Source organism: Chenopodium album, chromosome 19 (genome assembly GCF_948465745.1).
Source record: "Chenopodium album chromosome 19, dcCheAlbu1.1, whole genome shotgun sequence".
NCBI classification, from domain to species: domain Eukaryota; kingdom Viridiplantae; phylum Streptophyta; class Magnoliopsida; order Caryophyllales; family Amaranthaceae; genus Chenopodium; species Chenopodium album.
This window is the reverse complement of record NC_137852.1, coordinates 17,109,549-17,136,521: the sequence shown is the minus strand read 5'-3', so window position 1 is coordinate 17,136,521 and position 26,973 is coordinate 17,109,549. Positions and strand designations below refer to the sequence as shown.

Below are 26,973 nucleotides of genomic sequence, written 5' to 3'. Positions count from 1 at the left end.
TATATGAATTCATTACTTGGTTTTTTTTTCAATTTGTAATCAATTTGTTTTTTCATTTTTTTGGTTTTTGTTGTTATTGTTTTTGGTTTTGGTTTTATTAAATACCATTTGCATCTATATATTTTGTATTTTTTTAATCCTATCCTTAATTATATCCCGTGCATTAGCACGAGCACATTCTAGTTTGGATTTAAATTTTAGAATTTTCAATTCCAGAAATAAATTCTATTATTTGAAATGAATTCTGCATATCCAAACACAAACTCCATACATCTCTCTCTCCTTTTTTTTTTTTTTTTTTTTTTTTTTGAAAATAAAAAGTAAGGCTTATATAGATATTGTAACTAACATAGAGTAAGCATGAATTGATCAAATTATTCAATATTTACAAGTCCCTAATTCCAAACAAACATGAACCTTAATTACATGATCAATGATCAAGTTGGAAATTGTTGGAAATATTTAAACATGAACCTTATTCAATATTTTTATTTTTTCTTTTACTTGGAAATTGTTGGTTGATATATCAATTTAAACATGATCAATGATCAAGTTATTGAGTAAAAGAAATAAAACCTCTTATCAATTTTAATCTTGGTTGTCATGTTGTTTGCTTATTACCCATCTACTTCGTTCTTTGAAATCTAAAAAGCACTAAAGGTCTGCCTTGTATCAATCCACATACAAAAGGATGCCCTAGTTGACCATTTTAATTAACATGGGTTGTTTACATTAATGGCAAACTTGTAAATAAATGGCCAAAAATTTACGCTATTAATGGTAGACCCGATAACACCATTAGCGGTTTTAATAAAAATGTGCACTGTTCATGGTAAAACCGCTAACACCATTAGCAGTTTAGCATAAGCAATGCACATTATAGGCTGTTTATTTACAAGTTTGCTATGAATATCATAAACTTGTACTTTCACCATATTAGCCCTAGCAGCCTCATGAGGTCATCTTCCGACTCAATTTATCCACTTTTGCCAACACTGCATAAATGCAACTAGTGAAACTTACATGGAGCAATCCTAATTTATCATTCAATAACACTAAGCTAAGCAAAGCTTCAGTAGCACTTTACGGTAAAATAAACACATCAAAACAGATCAGCACTAGCCACTAGCCAGTACAGACTGCAAATATGTTTACAGCAACAAATACTGAATAGTCGATATCAAAAAGATCAAGTTAACACAAATTACAAAGCGGCAGTCTGCTGATGAAAAGAGGTTCCAATCAACCACCTCACGCTTAGTATGTAAAGTTTTTGACGGGCAACTTCTATATAACATCAGAAGCTTATGGTTTACGAGGGGATCCACTGCTACTTCGGCTTTGACTGCTGCTCTTACTCCTTCCTCTCAAGGGCCTGCAACGTGAACCAAATCCATCAGTCAAATATACAATCAGTCTAGAGATGGAGTGTATCCCACAACTGGTTTCTTTTGTCAAGAAAATGTAACATAAATGCAAATCATGATCCAAATATTTTGGCTATTATTCCATCAGGCACATAGTTGATGAACTTCAGACATGGAGAGGCACATAAGACCATTTCTTCACTAAAAGAAGAAAGATAGCTCCTCACAGTTTCAGATCATCTGAAATAAAGATATATTACCTTCTAGGACTCTTTGATACCCTCCTAGGACCCTGTGAAAGAAAGATACAACCATGAGATATGTGACTATTAATTTTATATTCAAAATCACTAGAACTTCACACCGAACATACCCTTCTTGGACTTGGAGACGGAGAGCCTGAAGATGACCTTCCTCTTCTCACTGGTGGCCTTCTGTAAAACAAAGCAACCATGACAACAGGCATAGGATAACAACATCAATAAAAAGGCTTATACGGAATTGGCAGTCATGTAAGTAGCCCATTTTTCCTTTACAACAATGTTTCACAAGAAACGAATTTAATTTTATAAGTCAGATGTTGACCAATAATTTTCCTCAACAAGTACTGATAAATTTTAATAAAAAAATTGTTATATTGTATTTTGATGTACTTTTAAAATAATGTTTATGGGATTATGAAGTTATTTAGGAATGGAGTATGATAAAAAAAATAATAAATTCCTTCTTGGATGACCTATCCTGAAATAAACAAATTAAATTATCTTATAGCTGGCTTATAATTAGTTTTATTTTGTTCACAAACTATTTATTTGGGGAAAAAAATCAAATGCATTTTTCTGAAAGTCCAGTTAAAGATAGAATTCCTTTCCCCCACCCCCAATACCCTCCTTTTCAAGGAGGCCAATATGTTGTTAAAAAAATAGAGTAATTTGGAGCATCCACAAAGGGAATTTTTTCACAGATTAGTGAGCACCTCAGGCCTTAAATAACAGTTCAAAGAAAGCTTTTTTAGAACTTCAATCCTTGTTCCCCCAAATAACTATTCCAAAGCCACAAAGGTTTTTTTTATCAGAGGGATCATTTCAACAAATCTATCACTACATATGCAATTACGCAAGCACAGGAAAATAAAAAAGCCCATCGGCAGAGGTACCACAGTAGATAAGCTAACAGCCTTCCAAGAATAGAAAATTTCAGAGCATCAATCTTATGGCAAAGAAAACTGAACTTCAGTCTTCAGTTGCAAATGTGGTGACAAAACTTTGGCAATACTCCCTAGCATCCCACGAAATTGTAACAGCGATGTCATGGAGCACAGTGTGATTGATTCACCACATCTAAACAGCTCAAAAATCTTCTTTAAGTTTTTCTTTTAAAACAAGGCACAAAAACACAATTTGCCAATTTATTTTGATAACTGTAGTACAAAGGTCCATGTGAATTTAAAAATAAAATTAAAAAAAAAAAAAAACATGTAAAAAATACAAACTTTAATTACCTCCGCGGTGAGGGTGATCTTGAGCGTGAACGGCCAATCCTTCGAACAGGAGAGCGGCTACGCCTACGCCCAACAGGAGACCTTCTAGGAGGGCTTCGAGCTCGTCTAGGAGGTGGCGAGCTGCAAACATTGCATCATATATAATAAATCAGTTCCACTAATTTTTTTTTTAACAAATGAATTATAAAAACAAAAACCCCAACATATACAGGAATTAACAGTTCACTAAATACAAGAGCAAATCATGAAAGGGCAGAAGTAGAATAGAACATCTTATTTTTAGCAGACAATGGACAAAGAAAATATATCACCAACAGCAACCATGATAAAACATAGGCACCTGAACTCTGCTGATCCAAAACTCAAAATCTTTAAAATATGACCATTTTAACTTGCAAGATTTTCATGGAAAGCAGATTAAATGTACATTGAAAAGGTGACTCAGTCACTACAAAATAAAAGCAGATTAAATTAATTATAAAAACAAAGCCCCAGCATATACAAGAATTAACAGTTCACTTAATACAAGAGCAGATCATGGAAGGACAGAAACAGTATTGAACATCTTATTTTTAGCAGAAAATGGATAAAGAAAAAAAATCACCAACAGCACCCATGATACAACATAGCCACACCTGAACTCTATGCAGATCCAAAACTTCAAATTTTAAAAATATGACCATTTTAACATGCAAGATTCTCATGGAAAGCAGATATATTTATGGTTAAAAAAGGGACTCAATCAATACAAAATAAAAGCAACAAAGTATCACAATCTTGGTAGTTGCCCAAAAGACATTCTACATGCGGGCCTGCAGGGTCAACTGAAAGTTTGGCAAGTCTAAATATTTTGAGTTTCTTCTCATTAAGTCATTGATAATAATAAATTTTGAACACCACAAAATTGCACCCATAAAATCAGAACTCCAATACCAGATTATACTTTGAAAGTGTACAATATATAAGCATAAAATTGAAATATATAGATTCCAGTGGAAGAACTGAATCAACCTTGTAGATCCTTTTTTCTTTTTTTTTTTTTTTTTTTTTTTTTTGAAGAAAAAGAAAGTCTTGAAAACCTATAAACTCTGATTCTCTGATCGAGCTTAAAATAGGTACTTACAACCTAAAAGGAGCATCAATACCAGATACTCCCTTCTGACTTTTTGAGCAACGCAATATGGGCAATGTCACTGGCAGAATAGCCAGTAGATTAATATCATGTGTCCATATTTATAAGCTCCATAGTCCATACTCACTGCACATAAAAGATTCCTGATTACCCTAACCATTTAACAATGTCTTAGACTACTCTTAGCAAGGGTATTTTTAAGAGCGCTCAATGCAACAAACATGAATTTTTCAGTCAAAAAACATGGGTCCGTGCTAACTTCTAGAGAAGTACAAATCAACAATAAAGACATTCACCTTTTATGCAATCAACCAGTAAGATCACATTCACTCAGATGCATGGATTGTCTTTTAATGGACCGTTCCCCAAATCAATAGCATTGCATACCACACAGTAGTACAAATTAGGTGAATTCGTATATCGCACTCTGAGCACAAACAGGCTTGAAAACTCATTAATAGTGTCAATGAAGCATCAGATATGGAGTAGAGAGCAGTAAAAAACTTCATGCCCACCCACATGCACGCACAAGTGCAGGTTGAAAGATAACACCTTTTATTCTATAAAAAGACTATCTATTTCCACCTTAAAGAAAGGAATACCAACTTCACATAACTATAGACATTTAAAAATATCCATCTTTAAGTCATGACTAATCCTTGATTCCTCGGGCCATCTCATGTTTTCATCACTCAAAAGAGTCAATACTTGACATTAGGCCCATCCTCAGTTCAATACTCAGTACATGGGAAACCTACAATACTCAGTACATGACTGGCATGCCGGACAACGGCAACCAGAAGAACATTGCCTCTGGACCACTACTAAATGAAGGTGCTTCATCCAGTTTAATTAGTTACATTCTATAAGGCATAATATCATATTTAACACACCTACAATCAATTAAGTATTGGCTAACACTCATCATTTGGCACAATGTTTAGGCAACTTCAAAGCTTAGTATAGAATAGACTCCATCACCATATATTAGCCAAACAGAGAGAAATTAATTGTAACTGCAATAAAGACCTATGCTGTATTTAGCACCCACAAAAGTAATTTTTCTGAAATAATTTAAAGCTAATGGTAATCAAATCTGAAAGAGTTGGGTAATTGACCATTAAAAAATCCACAAAGGAAAGGCATGTAATAAATGATCATTCATAAACAGCACAGTAACGGACAATATAAAATTTTGAATTACAGAACTGTACATTTAGGGTTTTACACAGTATTACTACCATTTGCTTTCCTATATTAGGGCACAATATGCTCAATAAAAGAATTTGTAATCAACATTACATACCGTCGCCGTGGAGGTAAGGGAGATCGTCTGCGAACAGGACTTCCTCGCACCCTGCGCGGAGAGCCCCTAAACAAAGTGAGCCATCAGTACTTGGAAGCATTCAAGCAATGATATCAAAAGTAATAGCAAGTAGCCAACCTCACAGGAGATCTTGGTCGCTTTGATGGAGATGGAGATCTGCCTCTCGGAGATACAGGACGCCTTCTTTTGGGTGATTCACCTCGACGGAAAGGAGATTCTCTACGAATAGGAGAATCTCCACGACGACGAGGTGGGGGGTTCATTCTTCTAGGTGAACCCCCTCTACGGCCAACAGGAGATCTCCTAGGACGTGGAGAAGCTGGGAACATTCAAAAGTTTTAAATGAGTATCTACTGAAATATAATTGCCAAGTTATTAAAATATTTTCTTAGAATGCACCTTCTCTTCCCCGTTTTGGTCCATCCTTCACAGCATCTACCCCTTCATTTTTGGTAATGTCTTTTTTGGGAGGTGGAGCAACAGCTTTGGTGGGTGATACCTTTTCACTAGGTGGTAGGGTTAATTGCGCCACAACAACAGTCCCATCAATTTGAGCCTGCATTAAAATACGAGTAAATTAAGCAACCAAAATCACATATTTGATCTAAGACATCAGTCAGCTGAGTTGTAGACATACTCCATCCATGTGCAATTGTGCCTTTTCAGCATCAGCTCGTGTCTTAAATTCCACATATGCATATCCTTTGGGAAGATTGACCTGTATACATCAGTATATCCAAGTTAGATAGCAAAGGCAGGGGAGCTTGTCTAGTTGTCTTGCAATAAATCAAAAGGAACATAATAATTTACAATTCGATCCATAGCCAGCTCTACATTTACAACTTCACCAAAGATACCTGCCAATAAACAGAAACATAGAAACACATAATTAAGTCAAGATATGGAGGATAAAAAAACCCCTACCAGATTATAATCAAAATAGCAAAGGACAGATGTATCCCATACAATATCCATGTTCTAAATATGCAACAAGAAACATAATAATCCAGTGCTTACTAGGGAGCAGTAATAAATAGCTAGCTATATGGGTCTCATATGTTTCTTATCAATAAGAAACACCAACAAGATTCAATTATCATAGTGATCACAGGAGGGGAAAAAAGTATACAGCTCTTCAGAGAAAAAAAGAAAATATACAGCTATTCAGAGAAAAAAAAAAGAAAAAAAGAAAAAAAAAAAACACCTTTTTAAAAATATTCTCTTTCCCCTAGGTCAATCATTTTACGTACTCCCTCCATACCAAAATAAAAGTCCCCATTTCTGCCAAACTGATTCTAAAGCCCCACTTCTCAAATGGGTGGTGTCCATCATCTAATAACCTGCTTATTTATTCACTTTTAATTAACAAAACATTCAAACCCCTCTTGCCCCACGAATTTTTTTCTCTTCCCCTAAAACTAATGAACTATTCTCACTACCTTCTTTAATTATTCACTTCATTCAACAATACTCAATACCCCACTGCAATTCCTATCTAAAATCCCATGTTTGGGAGAAATTGAGCTTCCATATAGGGATAGAGGAAGTATCTAAATCCGCATATACCATATGATCAAGTCAAGGATAGGATCATTGTCAAGTACTTGTTAAAGTTCTTAACATTTAATGTTTGCACCAAAATAAGGAATTTAAAGAGTGATGATGTAATGAGTGAGTGTAAGAAAAAGGTGAATAGAGTAGGAGAGATTGTAAGAAGGTGGTTGGGTGCAGAAACAGATGATAAAGTAAGAGAGAATGAGTGGAATGTATATATTGTGAGGTAATAGGGGTTAGGAAGAAACAAGAGTTTGCCAAATATGGGATGAAGAGAAAGTTTCAACAAAAAAAACTTAAACAGATGATAATGGAAAGTGTTCGGAACTATGAGAAACAAAGGCAATCAGATAGCAATAAAATCACAGCTAAGAAACCAGAAGTTAAATTTGATTTTGTACGAAAATTTTAACAAAAACTATCCTTTTCAAAGGTGCAAGGTATACAAATAAACATAATCCTAAGATTCAGAGGCAATGAGCAGAGGCACACAGATCCCAGACTCTGGGCACAAAATCATCAAAGGATGCTAGAAAATAAAATTATTAACAAAGCTGCAGCTATATTGATAAATGATGATTAGGTTTTTTATAAGTAGACCCTGTTCTCTTCACCTTAAAAAAATAATATTAAGTAGAAATAAGTTCGGTTCAGTAAAAGTAAAATTAATTTCAGTTCAGGAAAAATAATTTCAGTTAAGTAAAAATAAGTTCAGTTCAGTAAAATTCAGTTTTCTTAAAGAAGAATTATAATAGTAAAACAGTAAAAATAATTTCAATTCAACAAAAATAATTTCAGTATATATATATATATATATATATATATATATATATATATATATATATATATATATATATATATATATATATATTGTGGCCACATTGACTGTTTTGGTGCATTATGGAGCTTGTAGGCTAATGGCTCCATGCAAATCAACCAAAGGAGCCCAACAATATTTTTAAAACTAAGAAAAAATGAAAGGCTATCATCTTCCCAAAATTAAAAGAAATCTGCATCAACAAAGAACACCAACCGATCTTATAGGCAAACAGGAGAGAGAGGGGGGTACAGCTTATTAGGTAATTGGCAAAAATAACACAAGAAAACTTGCAATATTACATGCGCAAACTGAATATGGCAGCCAATGATTTCCCAAAAGAATTTATATAAACACTGAGTATGTGTTTCCAGGTCAAAAGAGTTCTGATTGACAACAATGTACATCAAAAGAAGTTCAAAAGGTACATACCAAAAATTTCTTTAAGGTGGCCTTCATTAACATTCCTTGTGAGCTTGTTGATGTAGAGGACCTTAGACTCTGGAATTGTTGTAAGTTTTCTGAATTGAGCAGTCAGATGACATCATCAAAATAATGTATTTTGTGAACTGAATCACATTTGAGTTCAAAAATGATACAGATGCACACAGCTATTATATTTTTTTTTTTCAACAAAATAAAAAACAAAACATCTAGATAACCAGCGAAATGCAATTGCATCTTGCATAAGTTGTATTTACTCCAGGATAAGAGCAATACCATCACTTAATATAAACCGTACATAATGACACCGAAAACAAAGGTTAAGATACTCAAATAGCTAATGTTGTGATGCCTTAAATCCTAAGAATCAGATCAAACATAGGTACACACGGAGATTGAAACGATAAAAGTAGGATGAATATTCGATCTAAGCACCCTCAATCACAATATTCTAATGAAGGAGACAGACGTAGGAAAAGTTTGAAGATAATGACTTTTATTTACTCTATTTGATACTACAAAATACTATTAGGATGCTGTAACTTAATAATACTCCATAACAAACAGCAAAGGCCTAGAAAACCCACTAAATACTTTTACTTCATGTACAAATTTCGAATACAGATATTGGAAAGAAGATTTTTAATGGATGCTAATAGAACAGCAATCTGTATTCAGGATGCCAACATGTCACATAGTCGCACCAAAGCTTCCCACCTTAGCAACCCAAGGTTCATAACCAACGAATGAGCATCTAGCAGCCATCCGGCAAGGAGCCAAGGATAACTGCCTCAGTGCCTCTAATCTTTTTTACAACAGGGTGACCAAGAACACAACTATTCCTGAAAGGTAGAATTCACCAAAAAAAATGACACGAAAGGGTAGTAATAAAATTTAGAAATATCTATTAAAGGCTAATTTAAGATATAATCCCTCTGTTTTATAATAGTTGTTTCCCTTTAATTGGACAAATTTGCTGTAACGCACCATCCTAGACCACCCATTGTGCAAACCTAAAGCAGAAGGAAGCAGCAACAAAAGGGCACAAACACCCCACAACAAGCAGCAGACAACTAAAGCAACAGGCAGAACAAGGTTTGGCTTTTCAAAGTTCTATTTTGGCAGCTTGCGGAAGAAGACAAAAGTAGTTAGTGTAGCAATTAAACCTTAGTCACATGAGTAGTATAGTATGGAGTTAGATAGCAAGAAGTGAGGAGAGAAAGAATTCATTCAGAAAGTTGTAATAGTTTAGCCTTAGTAGTTTATTTGTAAACTTCAAAGCCTTTCGACTATATCAATTCACAATCAACCGTCTTCTTCCTTACCTTTCCTTCTACTTTCTTATCTAAATTCCAACTAGAGTGTGCAATCCGTTGCATTTGCCAACGCACAACTTTGACAATCAATACTTTTTCATCACCTCAAAATATAAATTTTAAAAATAAAATATTTTTAATATGGAAACAAAATATTACATCATGACTTTAATTTTCTTTAACAAAATACATGGTAAAAGGAGGACATGTAAATAACGTAAAAAGTCAAGTGGAACAACTAAAAAAAAGGAGGGGATCTTGGTTTTAAAAAGCGCGCCTCGGGCACAAGCTCTGGGAAATGGGCTTTAGCTAGTCGAGGCTAGACACCTACGGAAGGCGCGCGCCTCGCGCGCCTCAAAGCAGCTTGGGTAAGGTGCGCCTTTGCGCCTTGAGGAAAATAACTAAGGTTTAAGTTATATTTTGAAGAATGGTGGACGTTTTTTCAAATTCAGACTAGCTTAGATATACATATATCATTATTTAATTTATTATGAATCTTTTTAATTGGTAACAAGTACAATCAAAGTAAAATATAATTTGAAATAAATACATAAAAACATGCGCCTTGCATACAAAAGGCGCGCACCTTCGCCTTGCGCCTTGCGCCTCGCGCCTAGGCTGCAAGGATCATTTGCGCCTTGGTGCGCCTTGCGCCTTTTAAAACTAAGGAGGGGATAATATAATGGAAGTGATTTCAAAAAGTGGAAGTGATTTCAAAAAGTGGAATAAACTTTCTCAAGTAATCTTGATAGAAACCATCACACAACATTTTCAGCCTGGAGAAAAAGGAAAATCTTTACCAAGGTCCTTGTGTTTCTGATTTTTTTTTAGAAAGTATATATTGTATAGCTATAAGCATAGAACAATTCAGATCACCATTCTAAAGCAATAACTATTTTATTCAGGGTTTTGTCTTCCCAAACGCAGTTAGAATCGCAATATCTATGTTACATAACCAGTTTTGGTAATGCAGGACTGTTAAAAGCTGCTGCAGCCCAATGCAAAAGTGGAAGTAAGATCAAAAACTTTCATCTACATAAATAAGCGTAGCTCACAAAGTCACACCCTCAGCTAACCAATTGTAAACAAAAACCAGTAACTAGTGTTTGAAACAGCATGCCCAAGGCACTGAGAAGCAGGGTGTTGAGGGTCATGCGCTGCGCTTTTTGTGGTATAGGCGAAACGATTTGATAAAGCGCATCAGAGGGGCACAGAGAAGGCAAACCTTAAGGCACAAAGAAGCAAACCCCTTGAGGTGCACAACAGTTTCTTCACAGTTTCTTCACTTCAACGAGGCACACTGAGGCACACCTAAGGCGCGGGGGACTCCAAACCACCCTAGTGTGCCTTTAGCTTTTTTATACATTGGCAAGAACTAGTTTCATACAGGGTTTTGTCCTCACATAACAGCCCCAGTTGTATATTTATGTCACAGAGCCACTTTGAGATATGTTTGGTGGATTGCAGTATCACAATCGCAAAAGTTCAAAATTTATACGAACACAACGCGGTACAGCCACTAAAACTGCCGAATGTACTAAAACTGGTCTCATTAAAGAAAAGTTCATTTAAAGAGAAAATGAATAAAGCATTGTAAGCTTATGTCAAAAATGACAAGGTGGCCACTATGAGCCAAGCTACCAGTAAGACATTACTTTGGAAAACCAAAAAGAAACATGAATCCACAAAAAAAAAAAAAAAAACCATCTTTTAACTAATACAATATACAAGTATACAACAACAATTTACCTAGGGGGAGAAGCCTTTTTAGCCTGTGGAGGTGGAGAACGGGCTTTCTTTGTCGGGTCTGGGGAACTGCAGAAGCATTAAAGAGTTTCATTAGAAAAAGTATATGGTACAGGGAACTACTCACGAGAGGGGGGATTTATTAACCAGATATTGCCATATTGGTACATAGAAAGATTTTAATTAAGTCTTTTACTCAAGCTCAAATATATATGATCTGTAATCAGAATTTAGAGGACCCAAACACTTAACAAAGCCACTTATAAAGGACCCAAACACTTTACAGCAACCCTGCAAACAACCCCTATAAGGAGGAAAGAGCTTCTGATTCATCCAATTCAGAATATTCATAACCAATGACAAGTAGCTCAGCCAATATGAATTAATCTCACATGATGTGTATTTGTAAATTTGAGACTTTGAATAATGGCAAAACTAAAAGTTACTTGTCAACGCAGCATAAGGTTCTGTGTACTAAGGTTATAGATAGGGGATATAGGGGACATGAGGATTTCATTTAGAATTCAAGACAACAAAAAATCAATTACAAAAGGTCTTAAAAATAAATCCAATCCACTCAATTAAATGAGTTGATGCATACTTGCATAGTTTGGTTAGCTGATATAAATATCGACATTGAAGGAATCTGCTCCAACCCATTCAAATCAAAGTCTCCATTATTTGCTACTGATTCTTAGTACTCATGAGGCCAGATTGTGCAGCTTTAACTAGGAACCTAAGCAGCTAGGACTGATTCTGGCAATTTTCAGTTGATTAAATTAATTTAGATGGCACACTATTTGCATACACCTCATTTTCAAAAGGGGCAATTGACCTTTTATGTAGTATACTGCCTAACCAACCAAATAAAACTCTCCACACAAAAGGGGGTCAGAGAATATTATTCCTAATTAGTGCACTAAAATTCTCCACACAAAAGGGGGTCAACTAAATAAAACAGGCAGAAAGAGGTCATGGTTTATATCCGTAATTAGTGCACTATATACCTAAAATGAAGCTTAACAATGGGATAAAACTGCAGTGTGGATATCCAATAAGAAATTCTATAAAGAGAAAAAAAAAATACAATAACCCAAAGTAAGTAACTGAAAACCAATTCCAATCCGGCCAACACTTCAAAAGTTGAAATTCCCATAACGGATGCAATAATATAAATTTACTAAAAATGGATGAATGGACAGGAAGGAGTATAGCTTTACAGCTTGTAGGTGCTTTTTAATCCAATCTACCCATTCTAATAAAACAAAGGAAAATTTGTCAAAAATAAGCCAATCTTTGCATGATTAGCTCAAAATAAGCCAACTTTTTGATTAACTAAATACCTCCTCCGTTTCTATTTACTTGACTAATATATCTAAAATGGAAATGTCATATTACTTGACCCATACCACATGTGGTAAGCTTTTGGTATATAAATTCTCTAAATTACCCTCTAAAAGTGCACATGGAGATAACTTTTAGGGTAATAAGATAAGCCATGTGCAAAAAGGGCTATAAGATTACAATTTCTCTCTCCTCTCCTTAAATATTGTGCCTAGGGTTATGGGTCAAGTAAATAGAAATGGAGGAAGTATAAGTCAAGCTTTAAATGATATATTCTCACCTGGTAGTTTTGGAGTTAACCAGTGGTTTAAGTTAAATATGCCACGTGTCAAAATATAATTAGTTCATTTTAGGAATTAATTAAATTTAATTTATAATTAATATTTACCAACAAGAAAAATAAAAAAAAGGACCACCTTATTCCCTACAACTCGTCAACCCCCCTGCCGATCATCCTCCCACCAACCGATCACAGCCGATCCCTTTTTGTCTCTTACATCCCACTGTCGCCCCGCCTCTACTCCTCTACTTTAATTATGTTTCGAATCTTCTGGGTTTCGATGGTTAAGGTTTGGTTTCGTGTAGATATGGTAATGTTTTGGTGGTTAGGGTGGGATTCAAGGTGGGTACGGAGGGTTTCGTTGTGTGTCCATGGTTTTGGGTTAGTCTTGGCCAACAAATGCCAGCGTTTAGGGATGGGAACGAGTAAGGGGTCGGCCGGCGTTTAGGGATGGGAACGAGTAAGGGGTCGGCCGTCGTAGGGGGAGAGAGAAGCGAAAGGGCCTAGGGGAGGTAAGGCTGGCGAGAGGGCAGAGAAAGAAAAGTATTGAGGTGGTGGAGGTGGTCCGTGCAGTGGTCAGTGAGGGTGGGATAGTGATGGGGGATGGGAAGGAAAAGTTTTCTTTTTAGTTTTTTACTCGTACTAATTAATTAATTTAAAATTTAAAAAATGTGAAAGAAAGTGACCTATTCGGTAGGTTACAGGTAGTTTGAGCTATTTAAAGTAAATACCCTTAAAATTGAACTTATTCTTAGTTAATTGAAAGGTTGAATTATTTTTTCCCGACGAGGCAAAGGTTGGCTTATTTTTGACAAATTTTCCTAAAATAAAAAAGTATATCCAGCGTACACCTTACAAATAAGTTATACTCATATCATATGCTAAACCAATGTAGCCACCTCTTTACTGGTATATTAGAGCAATAGCAATAATTTGGACCCATCAGACAACACTCGGTTACTCCTCCCAAACACGATGCATAAAGGTGGCAAACACAAGAGGCAAAAGGAACCTTGCATTGGGAGGAGAACAGCAAACAAAAGCATCAAAAGATTCAAAACTATAAATAAAAAAAAAATAAAAAATTATTAATAATAAAAACTCACATTTCGTTGATATATGGTTCATGTGCTAACCAAAACATCTTAGCTAGTTGAAATTTCTTAAAGGACCAATATTTTTAACACAAGTAGGTGACAGCAAAAAGAAAAGGCGACTAAACTACTATTCCACAAGTTACCCATATCTGATTAACATTTCTGACTACTAAAAAAAAAAACTGAAATTGTAACACTTCATCCTAAATCAACCATCAAAGAACCCTAACTAAGCTATGGATTTCCCTCATTTCAATACCCCAACAAGTATATGGACAAAATAATCAGGCATTTTTCACACAAAAATTATCGCCAGCATCAATACTTATAGAATTCAAGAACCCTAACTTACACACAATCAACATTTTAGTAATTTCTGAAAACCCTAATTTGTAAATGCTAGATAAAAAAAAAAAACAGAATCATTTCAAATTTGGTAATGCATCAATTTCAATGGAGCAACAGCAATGAAGACCTAAAATTGAACAAAAAAAAAGAGAGAGAAAGAGAAACGAGTACATCTTGCGCTGAAGAGGAGGGCTAGCGCTGGGACTAGCACTGCGAGAGCTAGCACTGCGACGAGAAGGCGAAGAAGACGAGGATAATGAGCGAGAAGGAGAACGAGAGGCGGAGCGCGAGCGAGAGCTGACGCTTCGAGAAGCGGAACCAGAGGAGCGCGAGCGAGAACGAGAGCGAGACCTTGAGGATGAAGAGCCAGAGCGCCCACGGCTTGGTTTCGCCATGGTTGGAAACTCGAAGGATTTGCAGAAGGAGAAAAGGTTTCAATACTCTCACTCACTTTGTTCAATTATTCTCTGTGCTAAAACCCTATGGAAGGGGAGAGTGAATTGGGGGACAAAAATTGATGGGGGGCGGGAGAATGAGGTTGTGGAGGAATGATGGACCGCTACCAGGTATAGGTCGCGTCATCCAATACCAAGTGACGTCGATTTTTTTTTTATTATTTTTTTTTTATATAAATATAATTAGCTTAAGGTAAATAACAATACTTAATAAATAAATAACAGTACTTGATAAACTAATAACAGTACATTGATTTAAAATAATGATTTACACAGATTATTACTATAATTCAATTTGATAATTTATATGACTTTTATTGGTACTAGTTTTCACTACTTTACTACTTATATCTTAAACAAATTAGCTTTTAAATTTAATAGTCCACCATGCTTCGCAATATAAAATGTTTTACGTTGAGAGTTTTGACCAATACCTGAACTTAGTCGACAATGGAACTTCCGGCGTTCTGAGCTTCCGGCTTTACCAAGGTAGCTAACCCCAACCCCGTCTTCCTTAGATCAGGCACAACACAGATCTGATTCGTTTCCTACCTTAGATCGTAATCTCTACTTAGACAATCTTTATTGTATTTGTGATGGTACTTTTTAAACATAAAACTAATTCATTTGTGACATAAGTTTTGAGAGGATAAACGTTTCCTTCTGAAAGGGATTTGAAAAGATTACAACACTCATTTCTCACAGAAATCAAAACAGAAAGTCTAAACAGACATGACAAGAAATAGAGTTTTCTCTACTTTAATAGAGATGGAAAACCAATCTATCTCTTAAGGTGAGGATTTTCTCTAGAGAATTCTTTTGTTTTCAGAAATGCTCTAGCAAACTCACTTCAAGCCTCCCCTCACTTCTTTGCCTAATGCCCTTTATATAGGGGAAGGTTAACAAAGGTCACCGACACTTTCTATGGTTTACAGAAACCATGACTCAGCAAGTGAATATCGTTCACTGCTTTCCTAAAGATTCTTAAAAAAAAAACGTGCTACAACAGTAAAAGTAGAATACATAATTTCTGGTGTGGGCTCAGGACTCCATCATATTTTGTAGACCACCATCGTTGTCCTTACTCTCTTCATAATGGACATACATTTGGTGGTCTTCTTCTATTCCGAGATCCATCACACATTTGGCAGCATAGGATTCATCCCATGTGACAAAGATCTCAAATAAGTGCTCTTTTCCTTCTAAGGATAAATATTTTCCAGCTTCAACTTGTTCAAGATAGTCATACACTGATTCACCATGTAATTCTTCAACTTTTAAATCAAATCATTGATCATGCAAAATTCACAATTTATACATAAAATCAACTAGATTAAATTCATGAATACGTAACTATCGAATTAATTCAAAATCAAAACACAAATTTCACAAATTAGGGTTCATGGTTTCGAAATTTTCGAAAAATAGGGTTAGGGTTCGAAAAATATTCGAGCATAATAGGGCAAAAATCGGATCTCTTCATGGCTATTTTGAGCATTATTAAATCACAGTTAATCAATTTCAAGAGTTAAATCACATTTAATATAATAATTGACCCATAATTAAATATTCTCCCTCCTAATTGAATTAAAATTGTGGATTATCAAAGAATTATTGGCAATATGCGTAAATGCAATAGGCTAACTGATACCACTGTAGGGATTTATAGGTACTACGCAGCGAAAATAAACATGAATCATATTCACAGTACCTAATCCAAGCATCTAATGCATAACACATAAAGAACAAATAATTGTACCTTTGAAGCGTGATTCCACATGCGATCGAGCAAGAACAAGGGGAGATAAAGAACCTCAAGCGTGATTCCTCTACTTGGTCCACAGGCACAGATTAAGACCTCCACTAATGCTAGTTAGTTGCAATTGAACCTTCAATTGACCTTCTACGGAGAGGTGAGACATACTAACCAAGAACCACCACGATAACCACCATACGCGCCACCAAGGGGTGGCCGGCCGTACGGACGTGAGGGGAGGATGAGGGCCGTGAGTTGGAGAGAGGATTAGGGTTTTGGGATTGGTTGCCTTGATGTCAAAATTCACTGTGTGTGAATTATGACTGCTTGCACCAAACCCTAGGCATGGATCTTATTTATAGATCTCATCTCTAAATAAGAGCCCATGTCAAAAGCCCAAAACCTAATTCCGATCCAACTATGCTAGCCCAATCCAATTCATGATTAGTTAATTGCTCATGAGGCCCATTAATGAGCCTCTTACTTGCTTAACCCAATACCCTTGTATGTGACCAATATAGGATCCATTCTAAAGGGCTTTGGACTATTTGACTAGTCCAAAGATCATCTCTCATAGTCTAGCAACAGAGGATGACACCCCAATAGAATGAACTTATTATCTCCATAATAGTGATCCTTGATATATCTAGTAATTGCACTTATCGAAGACACAACTCCTTCAACAATGCTATGAACCATTCCATAATCCCAAGCTTTGTAGTGCTCCGCCACATATGGTGTCCTCCATTTCGGAAAATGTGGATGAATTGACACAGTACCCACTCTGGAATTAGTGTTGAACACTATTCTACTTCCCCATAGATCATAAACATCATACAACTTGTATGACCTTGATACAACTAAATTGTACCAGAATTTGAAATCGTTATCTTTTATTTTATTTAGTATTATATCCTGAACATCTGGAATGAGTCGTAGGATAATAACCATTACTTCGTACATTAGGAACCTTTGAACTGCTACATGGAAACTCTTAATCAAACCATCTCGAGATCTCTTTTTTGATGAAACAATCATAGCCTCCATCAAGGCCCAAGTGGAGGGTGAAACCCGCTCCATTGCTTTATTTGTTTCTTCAATAAGAGTTTTTCTCTCTGCCTCCATCTTTTCTAGTTGATGGGCAGGAGGTTTTTTTGATGTCTTGTGCTTCTTCGCCATTGGCTAACTCTCTGGTCAAGCTATCTGCCAAAGAATTCTTTGATCCCTGTATATGTTCAACAGTAAAAGAAAATTGGTTAAGCCATAATTGCCAACGCAGGAGTCTCCCTTGCGCTTGCATATTTGACAAATTCTTTTTAACAAAACCAAGTATGCCTTTGCAATCTGTTCTTATTAAGAACTGTTTAGGGGCTAAGAAGATTAAGAACTTCTCGATCCCTCTAATAACTGCAAGGATTTCCTTTTGCATGGTAGGATAATTTGACTCAGCTTTATTAAAACTTCCACTGCTATATCTACAGAGTCTTTCTCCCTCTTTGACTTTTAATACAACACTCCAGCGCTCATTACTAGCATCTGTTTCAGGAATCAAATCATCTTCACTAGTAGGCAGTGTTAATATAGGAAGATGTTTACACATAGCTTTTAAATTTTGAACAATTTTGGAATCATCTTCTTTCTAGTTCCAAGTGATTTCTTTCTTGAGTTTGTATTTTAATGGTTTTCTTAATAGGGCAAGATTTTCTATGAAATCAGAAGCATAAGTTAAACATCCTAGAAATCTTTCTAGTTGTTTTCTATCTTCAATCTTATCTGGGAGTTTTTCAATCTTTTCTAGGATATGTTTTTGCAATATTATTTGTCCTGCTTTAATCTCTAATCCTAGAAACTCAATTTCTTGTTTAGCATAAACACATTTATCTTTTCCAAGGATTATACCATGCTCAACACATTTTTGAGTTACCGCTTTAAGATCATTCTTATGTTGTTCTAAATCTTTTGAGAAGATTAAAATATTATCTATGTAAACCAAACAACAATGATTAAGTTCTCTAAAAATATTATCCATTCTTCTCTGAAATATTTGTGGAGCATTTTTTAATCCAAAAGGCATTACTAACCATTCATAATGCCCTTGAGGGGCACTAAATGCAGTTAATGGAATACTTTCTTCTTCCATTTTAATTTGCCAATAGCCACTCTTACAATCCATATTAGAAAACCATGTGGCTCCTTGAATTCTATTAAATAACACGGTTTTATTAGGAATGTAATAGCCATCAATAACAATATTGTCATTTAGTTGTTTATAATTAATGACCATTCTAGCTTTACCTCTCTTTTCTTCTGCATAGTTTCTAACCATGAACGCTGGACTATTACGAGGACTCTTGCTATTCCTAATTAACTTCTTATTCAACAATTCTTTTATTTGTTCATCAAATTCTAATATATCTTGGTAGGTATAAACCATTTGTCTTACTCTAATAATCTTATTAGGATTTGTTAGAGTTATCTTTGCAAATGCCTTATCTTTTTCCCAATGTTCTAATGGATTTGTTGAATATAGTTTTTCACATAATTTTTCTTGTTGCTTATTTATCTGATCTATTAATGATAAATCACACTGAGAAATTCTAAGTGCAACCTCTCGTTGTGTAGGTGTAACCCTATCACCACGCTGGTTGCGCGCAAATTCCATAGTCTGATGAGTATAGGCCTTTGTTATTTTTTTGTATAGGAACAGAATGACCATTAATAGTAAATATTATTTGATCAATGGTTTGAGTGCATGGAGAGTATAACCTTTGAAAGTTATTTCCTATTATCATATCATGACTAGGTTGATCAGTAGCCCATAAAATAGGAATAACACATTGAACTCCTCCAATTTCTATTGGTAATTCTTCAATAATTTCCGTATGCATCATGACACTATTATTAGCAATTCTAACTTGCATAGGATTTTTAGCCGTTTTCCATAAGAATTCTGGGAATAATGACCTTTTTCCAAAACATGTAGAACAACCACTATCAATATATGCACATAATTTATATTTATTATAATCTTTAATGCATATATCAATTGGAATATAAATGCTATTTGGATTAGTACTAGATATTTCATTACAGGCTTCTATTTGCATATTGACTTCATCTTCATATACTGGTTCACTCCCGGTTTTGGTTTTATATCCAATAACCTTTCTTTTATCAATAATAGAATTATTTGGATCTTCATGCACTTCTAGATTAGAACATGAACCAATGTCTATACTATGTCTTGCTGGTTGTTTTAGGGCCTTTTTAGCTTCATATTTTTCATTTAACTTTTTAATTAAGGCTAATATTTCTTCTTCATCTTCTTCGGGTTTCTCATTGACTTGTTTTTTCATTCTTATTATAGTTGAATTTTGTCTACTTAGACTTGGTGTTCTAAGACTCATACTTCTCTGCATTTTAGGATTCGTAGTTATTCCAATATGGAGTAATCCTGATTCATCTATTAACATCTTACTTGACCTATTTTTTACCGTAGGATTCATAAAGAACTCTTCCCATGTTTTTTCAATTTCTATTTCATTAGGATTTACCTTTATAGGGCTTATTTTCTTTTTAGGACCTCCTCCTTGCTCATATTTTTGAGCGTCTACTATTTGTTTCTTGAAAGATGAGTCTATAGTGTTTACTAACTTATAGACTACCTTCCATCTTAATTGTATAGGTCGAGTCCCTTTATGCATGTTTACTCCAAGAGTTAATAACTTGATCGCTAGAAACTTTGGAGCATATGAATCTTCTAGGCTCACATAATATCTTGGTTCACATATATAGCTTACCGTCCCTTGACTTAAGCTACAAGTGATGCCACTAATAATCTGATCATAAAACTCTTTATGTCTAACATCACACACAAAGCTTAAACATTTAACATTTTTTACCAAAATCTTGTAAAGGAGTTATGTATACTTACACTGCACCAATACAAATATAACTATAATTTCCTTTTTCTTTATGGTTTTTAATGCTTTTCCAGTTTATGATATTAATTTCTGCTGGTTTCTTTTCATAATCCTCAATTACTATATATACTTCCTTCCATTTCTTCACATACATATTTAGTTTTAGTTGTGAAGAAAGAAGTTTTAAATATTTTATCTTTAGTAATCTGGGGAAAATTCCAACTTTCTTTGTTCATTTGGTCTAGGTCTTTATCATCAATAGAATACTCAGCTCTTTTCAGTTGATCGATAGTCATTTTTCTTTTATCCTCATCGTCATCTGATTCAGAGTTTTCTAATACCTCTCCTTCCATCATGTTATTTATTTCTTCATAATTTTCAAATTCACACTCATCACTATCTTCAGGTTCTTCATTATACTCATTTTCCTCCTCTATTATTTCTACTATTCCTTTATTATTACTTAAAGCTAATTCTAAAGCCTCATCTTCTGGTATTTCTATGTAATCCCAACTTCCTAAGGCTTCCATTAATTTATGATTAGCTTTCTTACATTCATTAGCATAATGTCCTAATTCTCCGCAAGACCAACATTTGCATGTTTTCTTTTTCTCTGGACAATATGTTGCCTTTCTGAAAAACCTACTTGGTTTTCTATATTTATGTTTATAATACTTCTTCTTATAGGTTTCTCCTCTAGATCTATCAAATTTATTTCTTTTATAATATCTTCTCTTATTATAGTTTTTCCTTTCACATCCATAGTTATTTGGGAAATCCCAACAAGTGAGGAATTGTCTCTTCATTTGTTGAGTTCCGGCAACCTCTCTACATTTCTTTTCAATCCATTTTCTAAGAAAAGCAATTCTATTACCGAGGGCATCTTTAGCTATGAATTTATCTCTCCATTCTTGATATTTTTCACTAATTTCTTCATTGAGTGGACTTGGTAGTTTATCGTAGAACATTCTAAGATTTGTTTCATTTTCACCAATTTTATAATAATATGTTTCAAATTCCATAATGTAATTATCAACACATTTTATATTACAGATGGACAAATTACTTAACTTTCTTTGATATTCCATTCGTTTTTCATTAGGATCAGCTCTAGGACCAATGAATTCTAACTCGATATATTGACATAACTGTCTGAACATTCTAGTAGGAGATTCACTAGCTCTTGGTGTAGCTTTGACTTCTTCATCTATTCCATCGTACCAATCTTCTACACAGCCATAGAAACTATGTTCGATGTAATTTAGGAAATTTTCAGAAGTCTATTCAGTGTTTAAATTGAGTACACTACTCATGCTCTTTTTCCATTGATCTAAAACATCTTGTCTATCTCTTACACCATCTAACTTAAGCTTATAGCCAGTTTGACTTATAGGTTCAAGGGTCACCTCTTCTTGTTTAGGAATTTGGTTTGGCATAACCTTGACACTAAAACGGGTAGTCTTCCTGGTTTGTATCTTGGTCGTGTGCAACTTCCTTCTCCTTGATACCTAGGTCTTTGGATAACATTGTTTACATTATTATTTTCATTAATTATTTCTTCTCCAACATCATTACTATCCATTACCCTTTTACCTAGTTTATTTTCAATTTTTTGCTTAACCCTTTCTATAGGTAGAAAATCCAAATCATCTAGTTTCATTAATCCCATTTGTTGATACATGTCTTCTTCTAAAGTAGCATAGTTATTTTCATTAACTACACCAGTAGCAATCATTTTTTCAGATATTATTTTCATGATATCATTTAGTTTATTAGGATTTTCCTCTTTATCAAACAAGATTTGCAATTCTTCAATCGTTTTCTCCTGAAGATGATGGCTCATTTTTAGTTTCTTTGTTCTTTTCTTGATTACTAGTAGGTCTTTTAGGGAGTGATACAGTAAATTTCTTATTTTTATCTAAATTTTGAAATGGATACTTATATTTATAAGAAATAACCTTATCCTTATTGGGTGATACTTCTTTATTAAACTGATGTCTTACTTCGTTTGTTAAAGCAAGTTGTACTTGTTTTACTTGTTCTTTTAGCTCACTTATGTTTTTATTAATCTCTGATATCGTTGTTGATAGTTTATGTTCACTACTCATGCAACGACAATGTATGCTACCAACTTCTACTTTAAGCTCACCAATTTGATCTACAATATAATTAAGGACTGGGCCAAAATTATTAGTATTTTCAGGAATATGATAGTAGTGTTTAAAATCAGGCTTCTTGCACTCAGTAGATGGTCTAGTATTCTCCAGCTTTACTTAATTATTTAATTTAATTAACTATTTTACTTAGATTTAACCGTATGGCTCTGATACCAAATTTTCCCAATTGCACTAGTAAAACAGTTTCTAATCCTATAATAATAGTATTGTCTTCCTTAATAACAGATTTTCCTTAGGCAATAACTGTATGCAACTGTATGCAAATAAAAGTACTACTGAAAAGAGCAAAACGATACTTTGATAACAATATTGAAGGAACATATAACAGTATTTAACTTTATTATAGCACGCATAGACTTAAAATAACAGTATAAAAATAGCGAATTTTGATTTTCCAACACTTAGCGAAATTTTTTTTTTCAACGTAGGTATGGACATATGTTGTCCCTACCTGGTAGCGGGCAATACTTCCTCCTACTTCCTATGTTCCAAATTTTTTCAATATGTTCTAATTTTTTTCCTTTGTTCTAACTTTTTCCTCTAAACATATGTTCTAAAAGTTTTAATGTTCTAAATTTTTTCCCAATGTTCTAAATTTTTTTCCTTTGCTGGAATTTTTTCCATGTGAAGATTTAAAGTACAGCTATTATAGGTGAAGACATATACTATTGAAGTTCTAAAAGTTTCCTATGTTCTAACTTTTTTCCTCTGAACATATGATCTAATAAGTTTTAAAGTATACCTTGTTGCTGAGCTCGCCCAGGTTACTCATCATGAGTAACTTCAAATGTCACTCAAATGGCATTAAGCGTAAATAATGGCATTAGTTTGCAATAAAATATGTTATTTTAATGAGGCTAGGTGAGTTGGCAAGTGGGAGCTTAGAGTTATTTGTTTAACGTCGTTAACTTGAGGTTTTGAAGGGTTAAGTCACGAAAATAGGGGAAACAAAAAGGGGGGCTCGACGACAGCCGTAGTTTTGGTGTCTCTATTAGGTCGACGATCGGCGAATATCTTGTGGTGTAGGCAAGTGTCGGCGTTGTTTAAGGTGCGTAATTGCTGATATTGTTGTGCTAGCTGCAAAATTGTTAGTGTTTATTGTTATTTAAATTTTGTCGGACATATTTGCGTGTACTTGTTGGATTGAAGTTTGAAATTGCTGATTTTAGGGTTGTTTGGTTGATTAATCGCTGTAATTAATTGTGATTTCGGCTGGAGTTTGGTTTGGTTTGGTTTGGTTTGCTTTTGGTTGGTGTATGCTTTAGTTTTGTAATAATTTTTGTGGAGCTATCTTACATTATATAGAATGACAAGATTTCCCAAAACACAGCATTGTCTTGTACTCTTGTGTATAGTGACTTTCATTCATATGAGTTTCTTGTTTGCACTTAGGAAGTATTATTTTGCTTGAAGATGGATACTCATTTTCAGAAGTTTTGAGATGCTTGTGGACATTGTAAGTGTATGGAAAGAGATAAGCATGAAATTTCATTTGCACTCTCACAACAACTGCAGCTATCTTTTGAAATGTTTAAGTTCAATCTAGCATTAGTTTCTGGCTATCAGGTCAATCTAATTGCCTTCTTTTAGGAATGGCTCTTACTGTAGAACATTTAATTGGTGTGTCATGTCTTTGATTGCTTTGCTTGCATTGAAATTTTGTTTGATGATGCCTTCGTTTTTGTCCTGCACTCCTTTGCAATTGCACAATGAATTGGTGTATAAAGGAGTTGAGTTTGCATTGAATTTTTGTTTTTTGTTGCACTCCATTTTAGTGTGGTTGTGTTTAAGTTTGATTGGATGCAATTGTTGTTTGGTCTGTAGTGTGGATTTCATTTTATTTTTCTGGGTTAGTTATGGTTTTCAATCTGTGATTGTAGGATTAAATGGATGCAATTGATGGGGAACTTAGTGATTCTATTGCGTTTATGCAAACTGAGTTGAGCAGCAGTCCTAGTACATCCCCATTGGTTCCGATTGATGAAAATAAATGCATTACTCCCCAGAGTGGAACTTCACTGGTTCCAGATTCTGTAGAAACTTGCACTGCTGTCATGTCATCACCCATTGGTACTACTCATACAATTGACACCATACATTCAAGTAATAGGGGTGTCCTTGTGTTAGAGCCTCCAAAGGTAGGTATGATTTTCAAAAACTGGGAAGATGTTGAAAGGTATTACAAAGAGTATGCTGAACAAGTAGGTTTTGGGGTGACTAGGTGTCAGTGGTCTTCATCTAAGAAAGATAAGAATGTAAAGCTTCAATGTACATGGAGGTGTGAGTGTTGGGGTCCACCTAACCTCAGGGCCAGAAGGGAAGCAAACAAACGGGCGAAGGCCATGAGTGAGGGTGGTACTGGAGGTGTTGTGAGTGGTGTAATTGGTGAGGATGAGCTTGCCCGTGGGAAAAGGAAGTCCAAGAAATGCTTTTGCCTTGCAATGTTATATGCTGGTGTTACTGCAGAAGGTTCTTGGGAGGTTAGAAAGGTTGAGTTGAATCATGTGCATGAGGTGAACCCTAATTTGTCTAAATTAGTCAAAGAATACCGTATGAAGAAGTACACCGCTACAGTGAAGAGGAGGTTAGCCAATTATTTTGGGGAAGGGGTTCTTGTTAGAAAGATCCATGGTTGCTTAGCTGTGGATAAAGGGGGTGTTGAAAACATGCCAAGTGTTAAGGACCTCCAACATGAGGTGTACAAGGAGAGGAGGCTTAAAATGCAAGGTGGAGATGCTGCCGCCATGATGAGGTATTTTGAATACATGCAACGGGACAACCAAAATTTTTATCATGCTAGTCGGTTAGATGAAGAGGTTCAATTGAAAGACGTTATGTGGGTTGATGCTCGTAGTCGTGTTGCTTACGAGGATTTTGGCGATGCGGTGTGTTTTGATGCAACTTATTTGACTAACGAGTACGAGTTGCCATTTGCTAATTTTGTGGGGGTCAACCATCACGGCCAATCCATCCTCCTTGGATGTGCTCTTGTCTCTCATGAAACCACAGAGACTTATATATGGGTTTTTGAGCAATGGTTGCTGGCCATGAACAACAAAGCTCCTCAGGCAATACTCACTGATCAAGCACCTACAATGCGTAGAGCATTAGCTGAAGTTATGCCCGGTTGTAGGCATAGATGGTGCATTTGACATATTATGAAGAAACTGCCAGAGAAACTTGGGAAGCTAGAGCTGTAAGTTGTTTAGCAATACGTGTTTGTCTATGTTTTAATGTCTATTAGTTTAGTTATAAATTGCTTATTCCTACAGGTAACTTTGTTGTATGTATTGTCTCTTGTGAGAGCTCCTAGGTTCATAATTTGCTATAGTGTTGAGTTAGAGTTAAATCATTATTAAACTTGGTAGATTTGAATTTATCATAATATTTAAATGAGAGGCTCATGAGGAGTAACCTGACAGTTGTTTTTGTTAACAAAAATGAACCAGAAAGTAGAAAGAAATGTTTTTATTTTGTTACAATTGAAATTTGACGGAGTAGACTACATTTCTAACTACATATTTATTTTGTTACAATTGAAATTTGACGGAATTTATCTAAGTACATTTTTTTGGATTAGATTTATTTAACATGCCTTTGAAATTTAAAAATGGAAAAGAAATAAACATAGAGCATAGATACAACGACTTCAAAAATCCCTTGTTGTATTCCAATGATGTTATGGTTTTAGTAATATTTGTAATGTTTGAGCAGATACAACGACTTCAAAAATCCGTTGAAGGCCGTCATTTACGAGAGCTTTATGGCGGAAGAGTTTGAAAGTAGTTGGTGTGCTTTAATGAAAGAGTATGACCTCGAGGGAAATGATTGGTTGGAGGGTTTGTACGATGAGAGACACATGTGGGTGCCAGCCTTCATGAAAGAGTATTTTTGGGCAGGTATGAAGACTACCCAACGGGTGGAAAGCATTAATAGTTTTTTTGATGGTTTTGTTACAAGGAAAACCAAACTATTTGAATTTCCACAACAGTATTGCAAAGCTTTGGAGAAGCGTGTTGAAGATGAAACAACTGCAGATGACAAGGGGATGAAGTATGTGAGGATGCTAGTAAGTGGTTTTAGGGTTGAAAAGTTATTCCAAAAACTATATACCGATGCAAAATTTCAAGAAGTGCAACAGGAGTGTGCATGAATGTTGTACGTTGTTCATCACTTTCATCGACAATTAGATGAAACTAATTGGGAGTATGTGATGGAAGACAGGGTCTGGATTGTTCCAGAAGGTAGTAGCGAGGAAAAACTGACAGAGATGAGAAGGATGTACTCTGTGAAATTTAATTGTGTCACAAAAGAAGTAAAATGTGACTGTTGCAAGTTTGAAACATTTGGCATTCTTTGCAAGCACTCCATTCGGGTACTTGATCAAAA

General features: G+C 34.9%; 3 protein-coding genes across 4 annotated transcripts; 2 read left to right on the top strand and 1 right to left on the bottom strand.

Annotated features, from left to right (window-relative positions):
• Window positions 1-1,026: 1,026 nt before the first annotated feature.
• LOC145594797 (uncharacterized) lies at window positions 1,027-14,783 on the bottom strand. Of its 2 annotated transcripts, none has more exons than XM_081651129.1 (12): window positions 14,445-14,783; window positions 11,208-11,273; window positions 8,131-8,219; window positions 6,138-6,184; window positions 5,965-6,045; window positions 5,727-5,883; window positions 5,445-5,646; window positions 5,307-5,372; window positions 2,869-2,988; window positions 1,741-1,801; window positions 1,628-1,659; window positions 1,027-1,375 (listed from the first exon to the last, which is right to left on the bottom strand). In XM_081651129.1, exons 1-12 carry the CDS (start codon window positions 14,666-14,668, stop codon window positions 1,306-1,308), a joined length of 1,215 nt encoding a protein of 404 aa, XP_081507255.1. In that variant the 5' UTR covers window positions 14,669-14,783; the 3' UTR covers window positions 1,027-1,305. The 2 variants fall into 2 exon arrangements, with proteins under 2 accessions (XP_081507255.1, XP_081507256.1); XM_081651130.1 differs by having other exon boundaries at window positions 5,307-5,357.
• A 9,687-nt stretch (window positions 14,784-24,470) lies between these two features.
• On the top strand, window positions 24,471-25,736 carry LOC145594114 (protein FAR1-RELATED SEQUENCE 8-like). The gene has a single exon (XM_081650450.1). It carries the CDS (start codon window positions 24,471-24,473, stop codon window positions 25,734-25,736), a length of 1,266 nt encoding a protein of 421 aa, XP_081506576.1.
• A 6-nt stretch (window positions 25,737-25,742) lies between these two features.
• LOC145594113 (protein FAR1-RELATED SEQUENCE 5-like) lies at window positions 25,743-26,737 on the top strand. Its single transcript, XM_081650449.1, has 2 exons — window positions 25,743-25,780; window positions 26,299-26,737. The coding sequence occupies exons 1-2, from the start codon at window positions 25,743-25,745 to the stop codon at window positions 26,735-26,737; spliced, it is 477 nt and encodes a 158-aa protein (XP_081506575.1).
• Window positions 26,738-26,973: the final 236 nt, after the last annotated feature.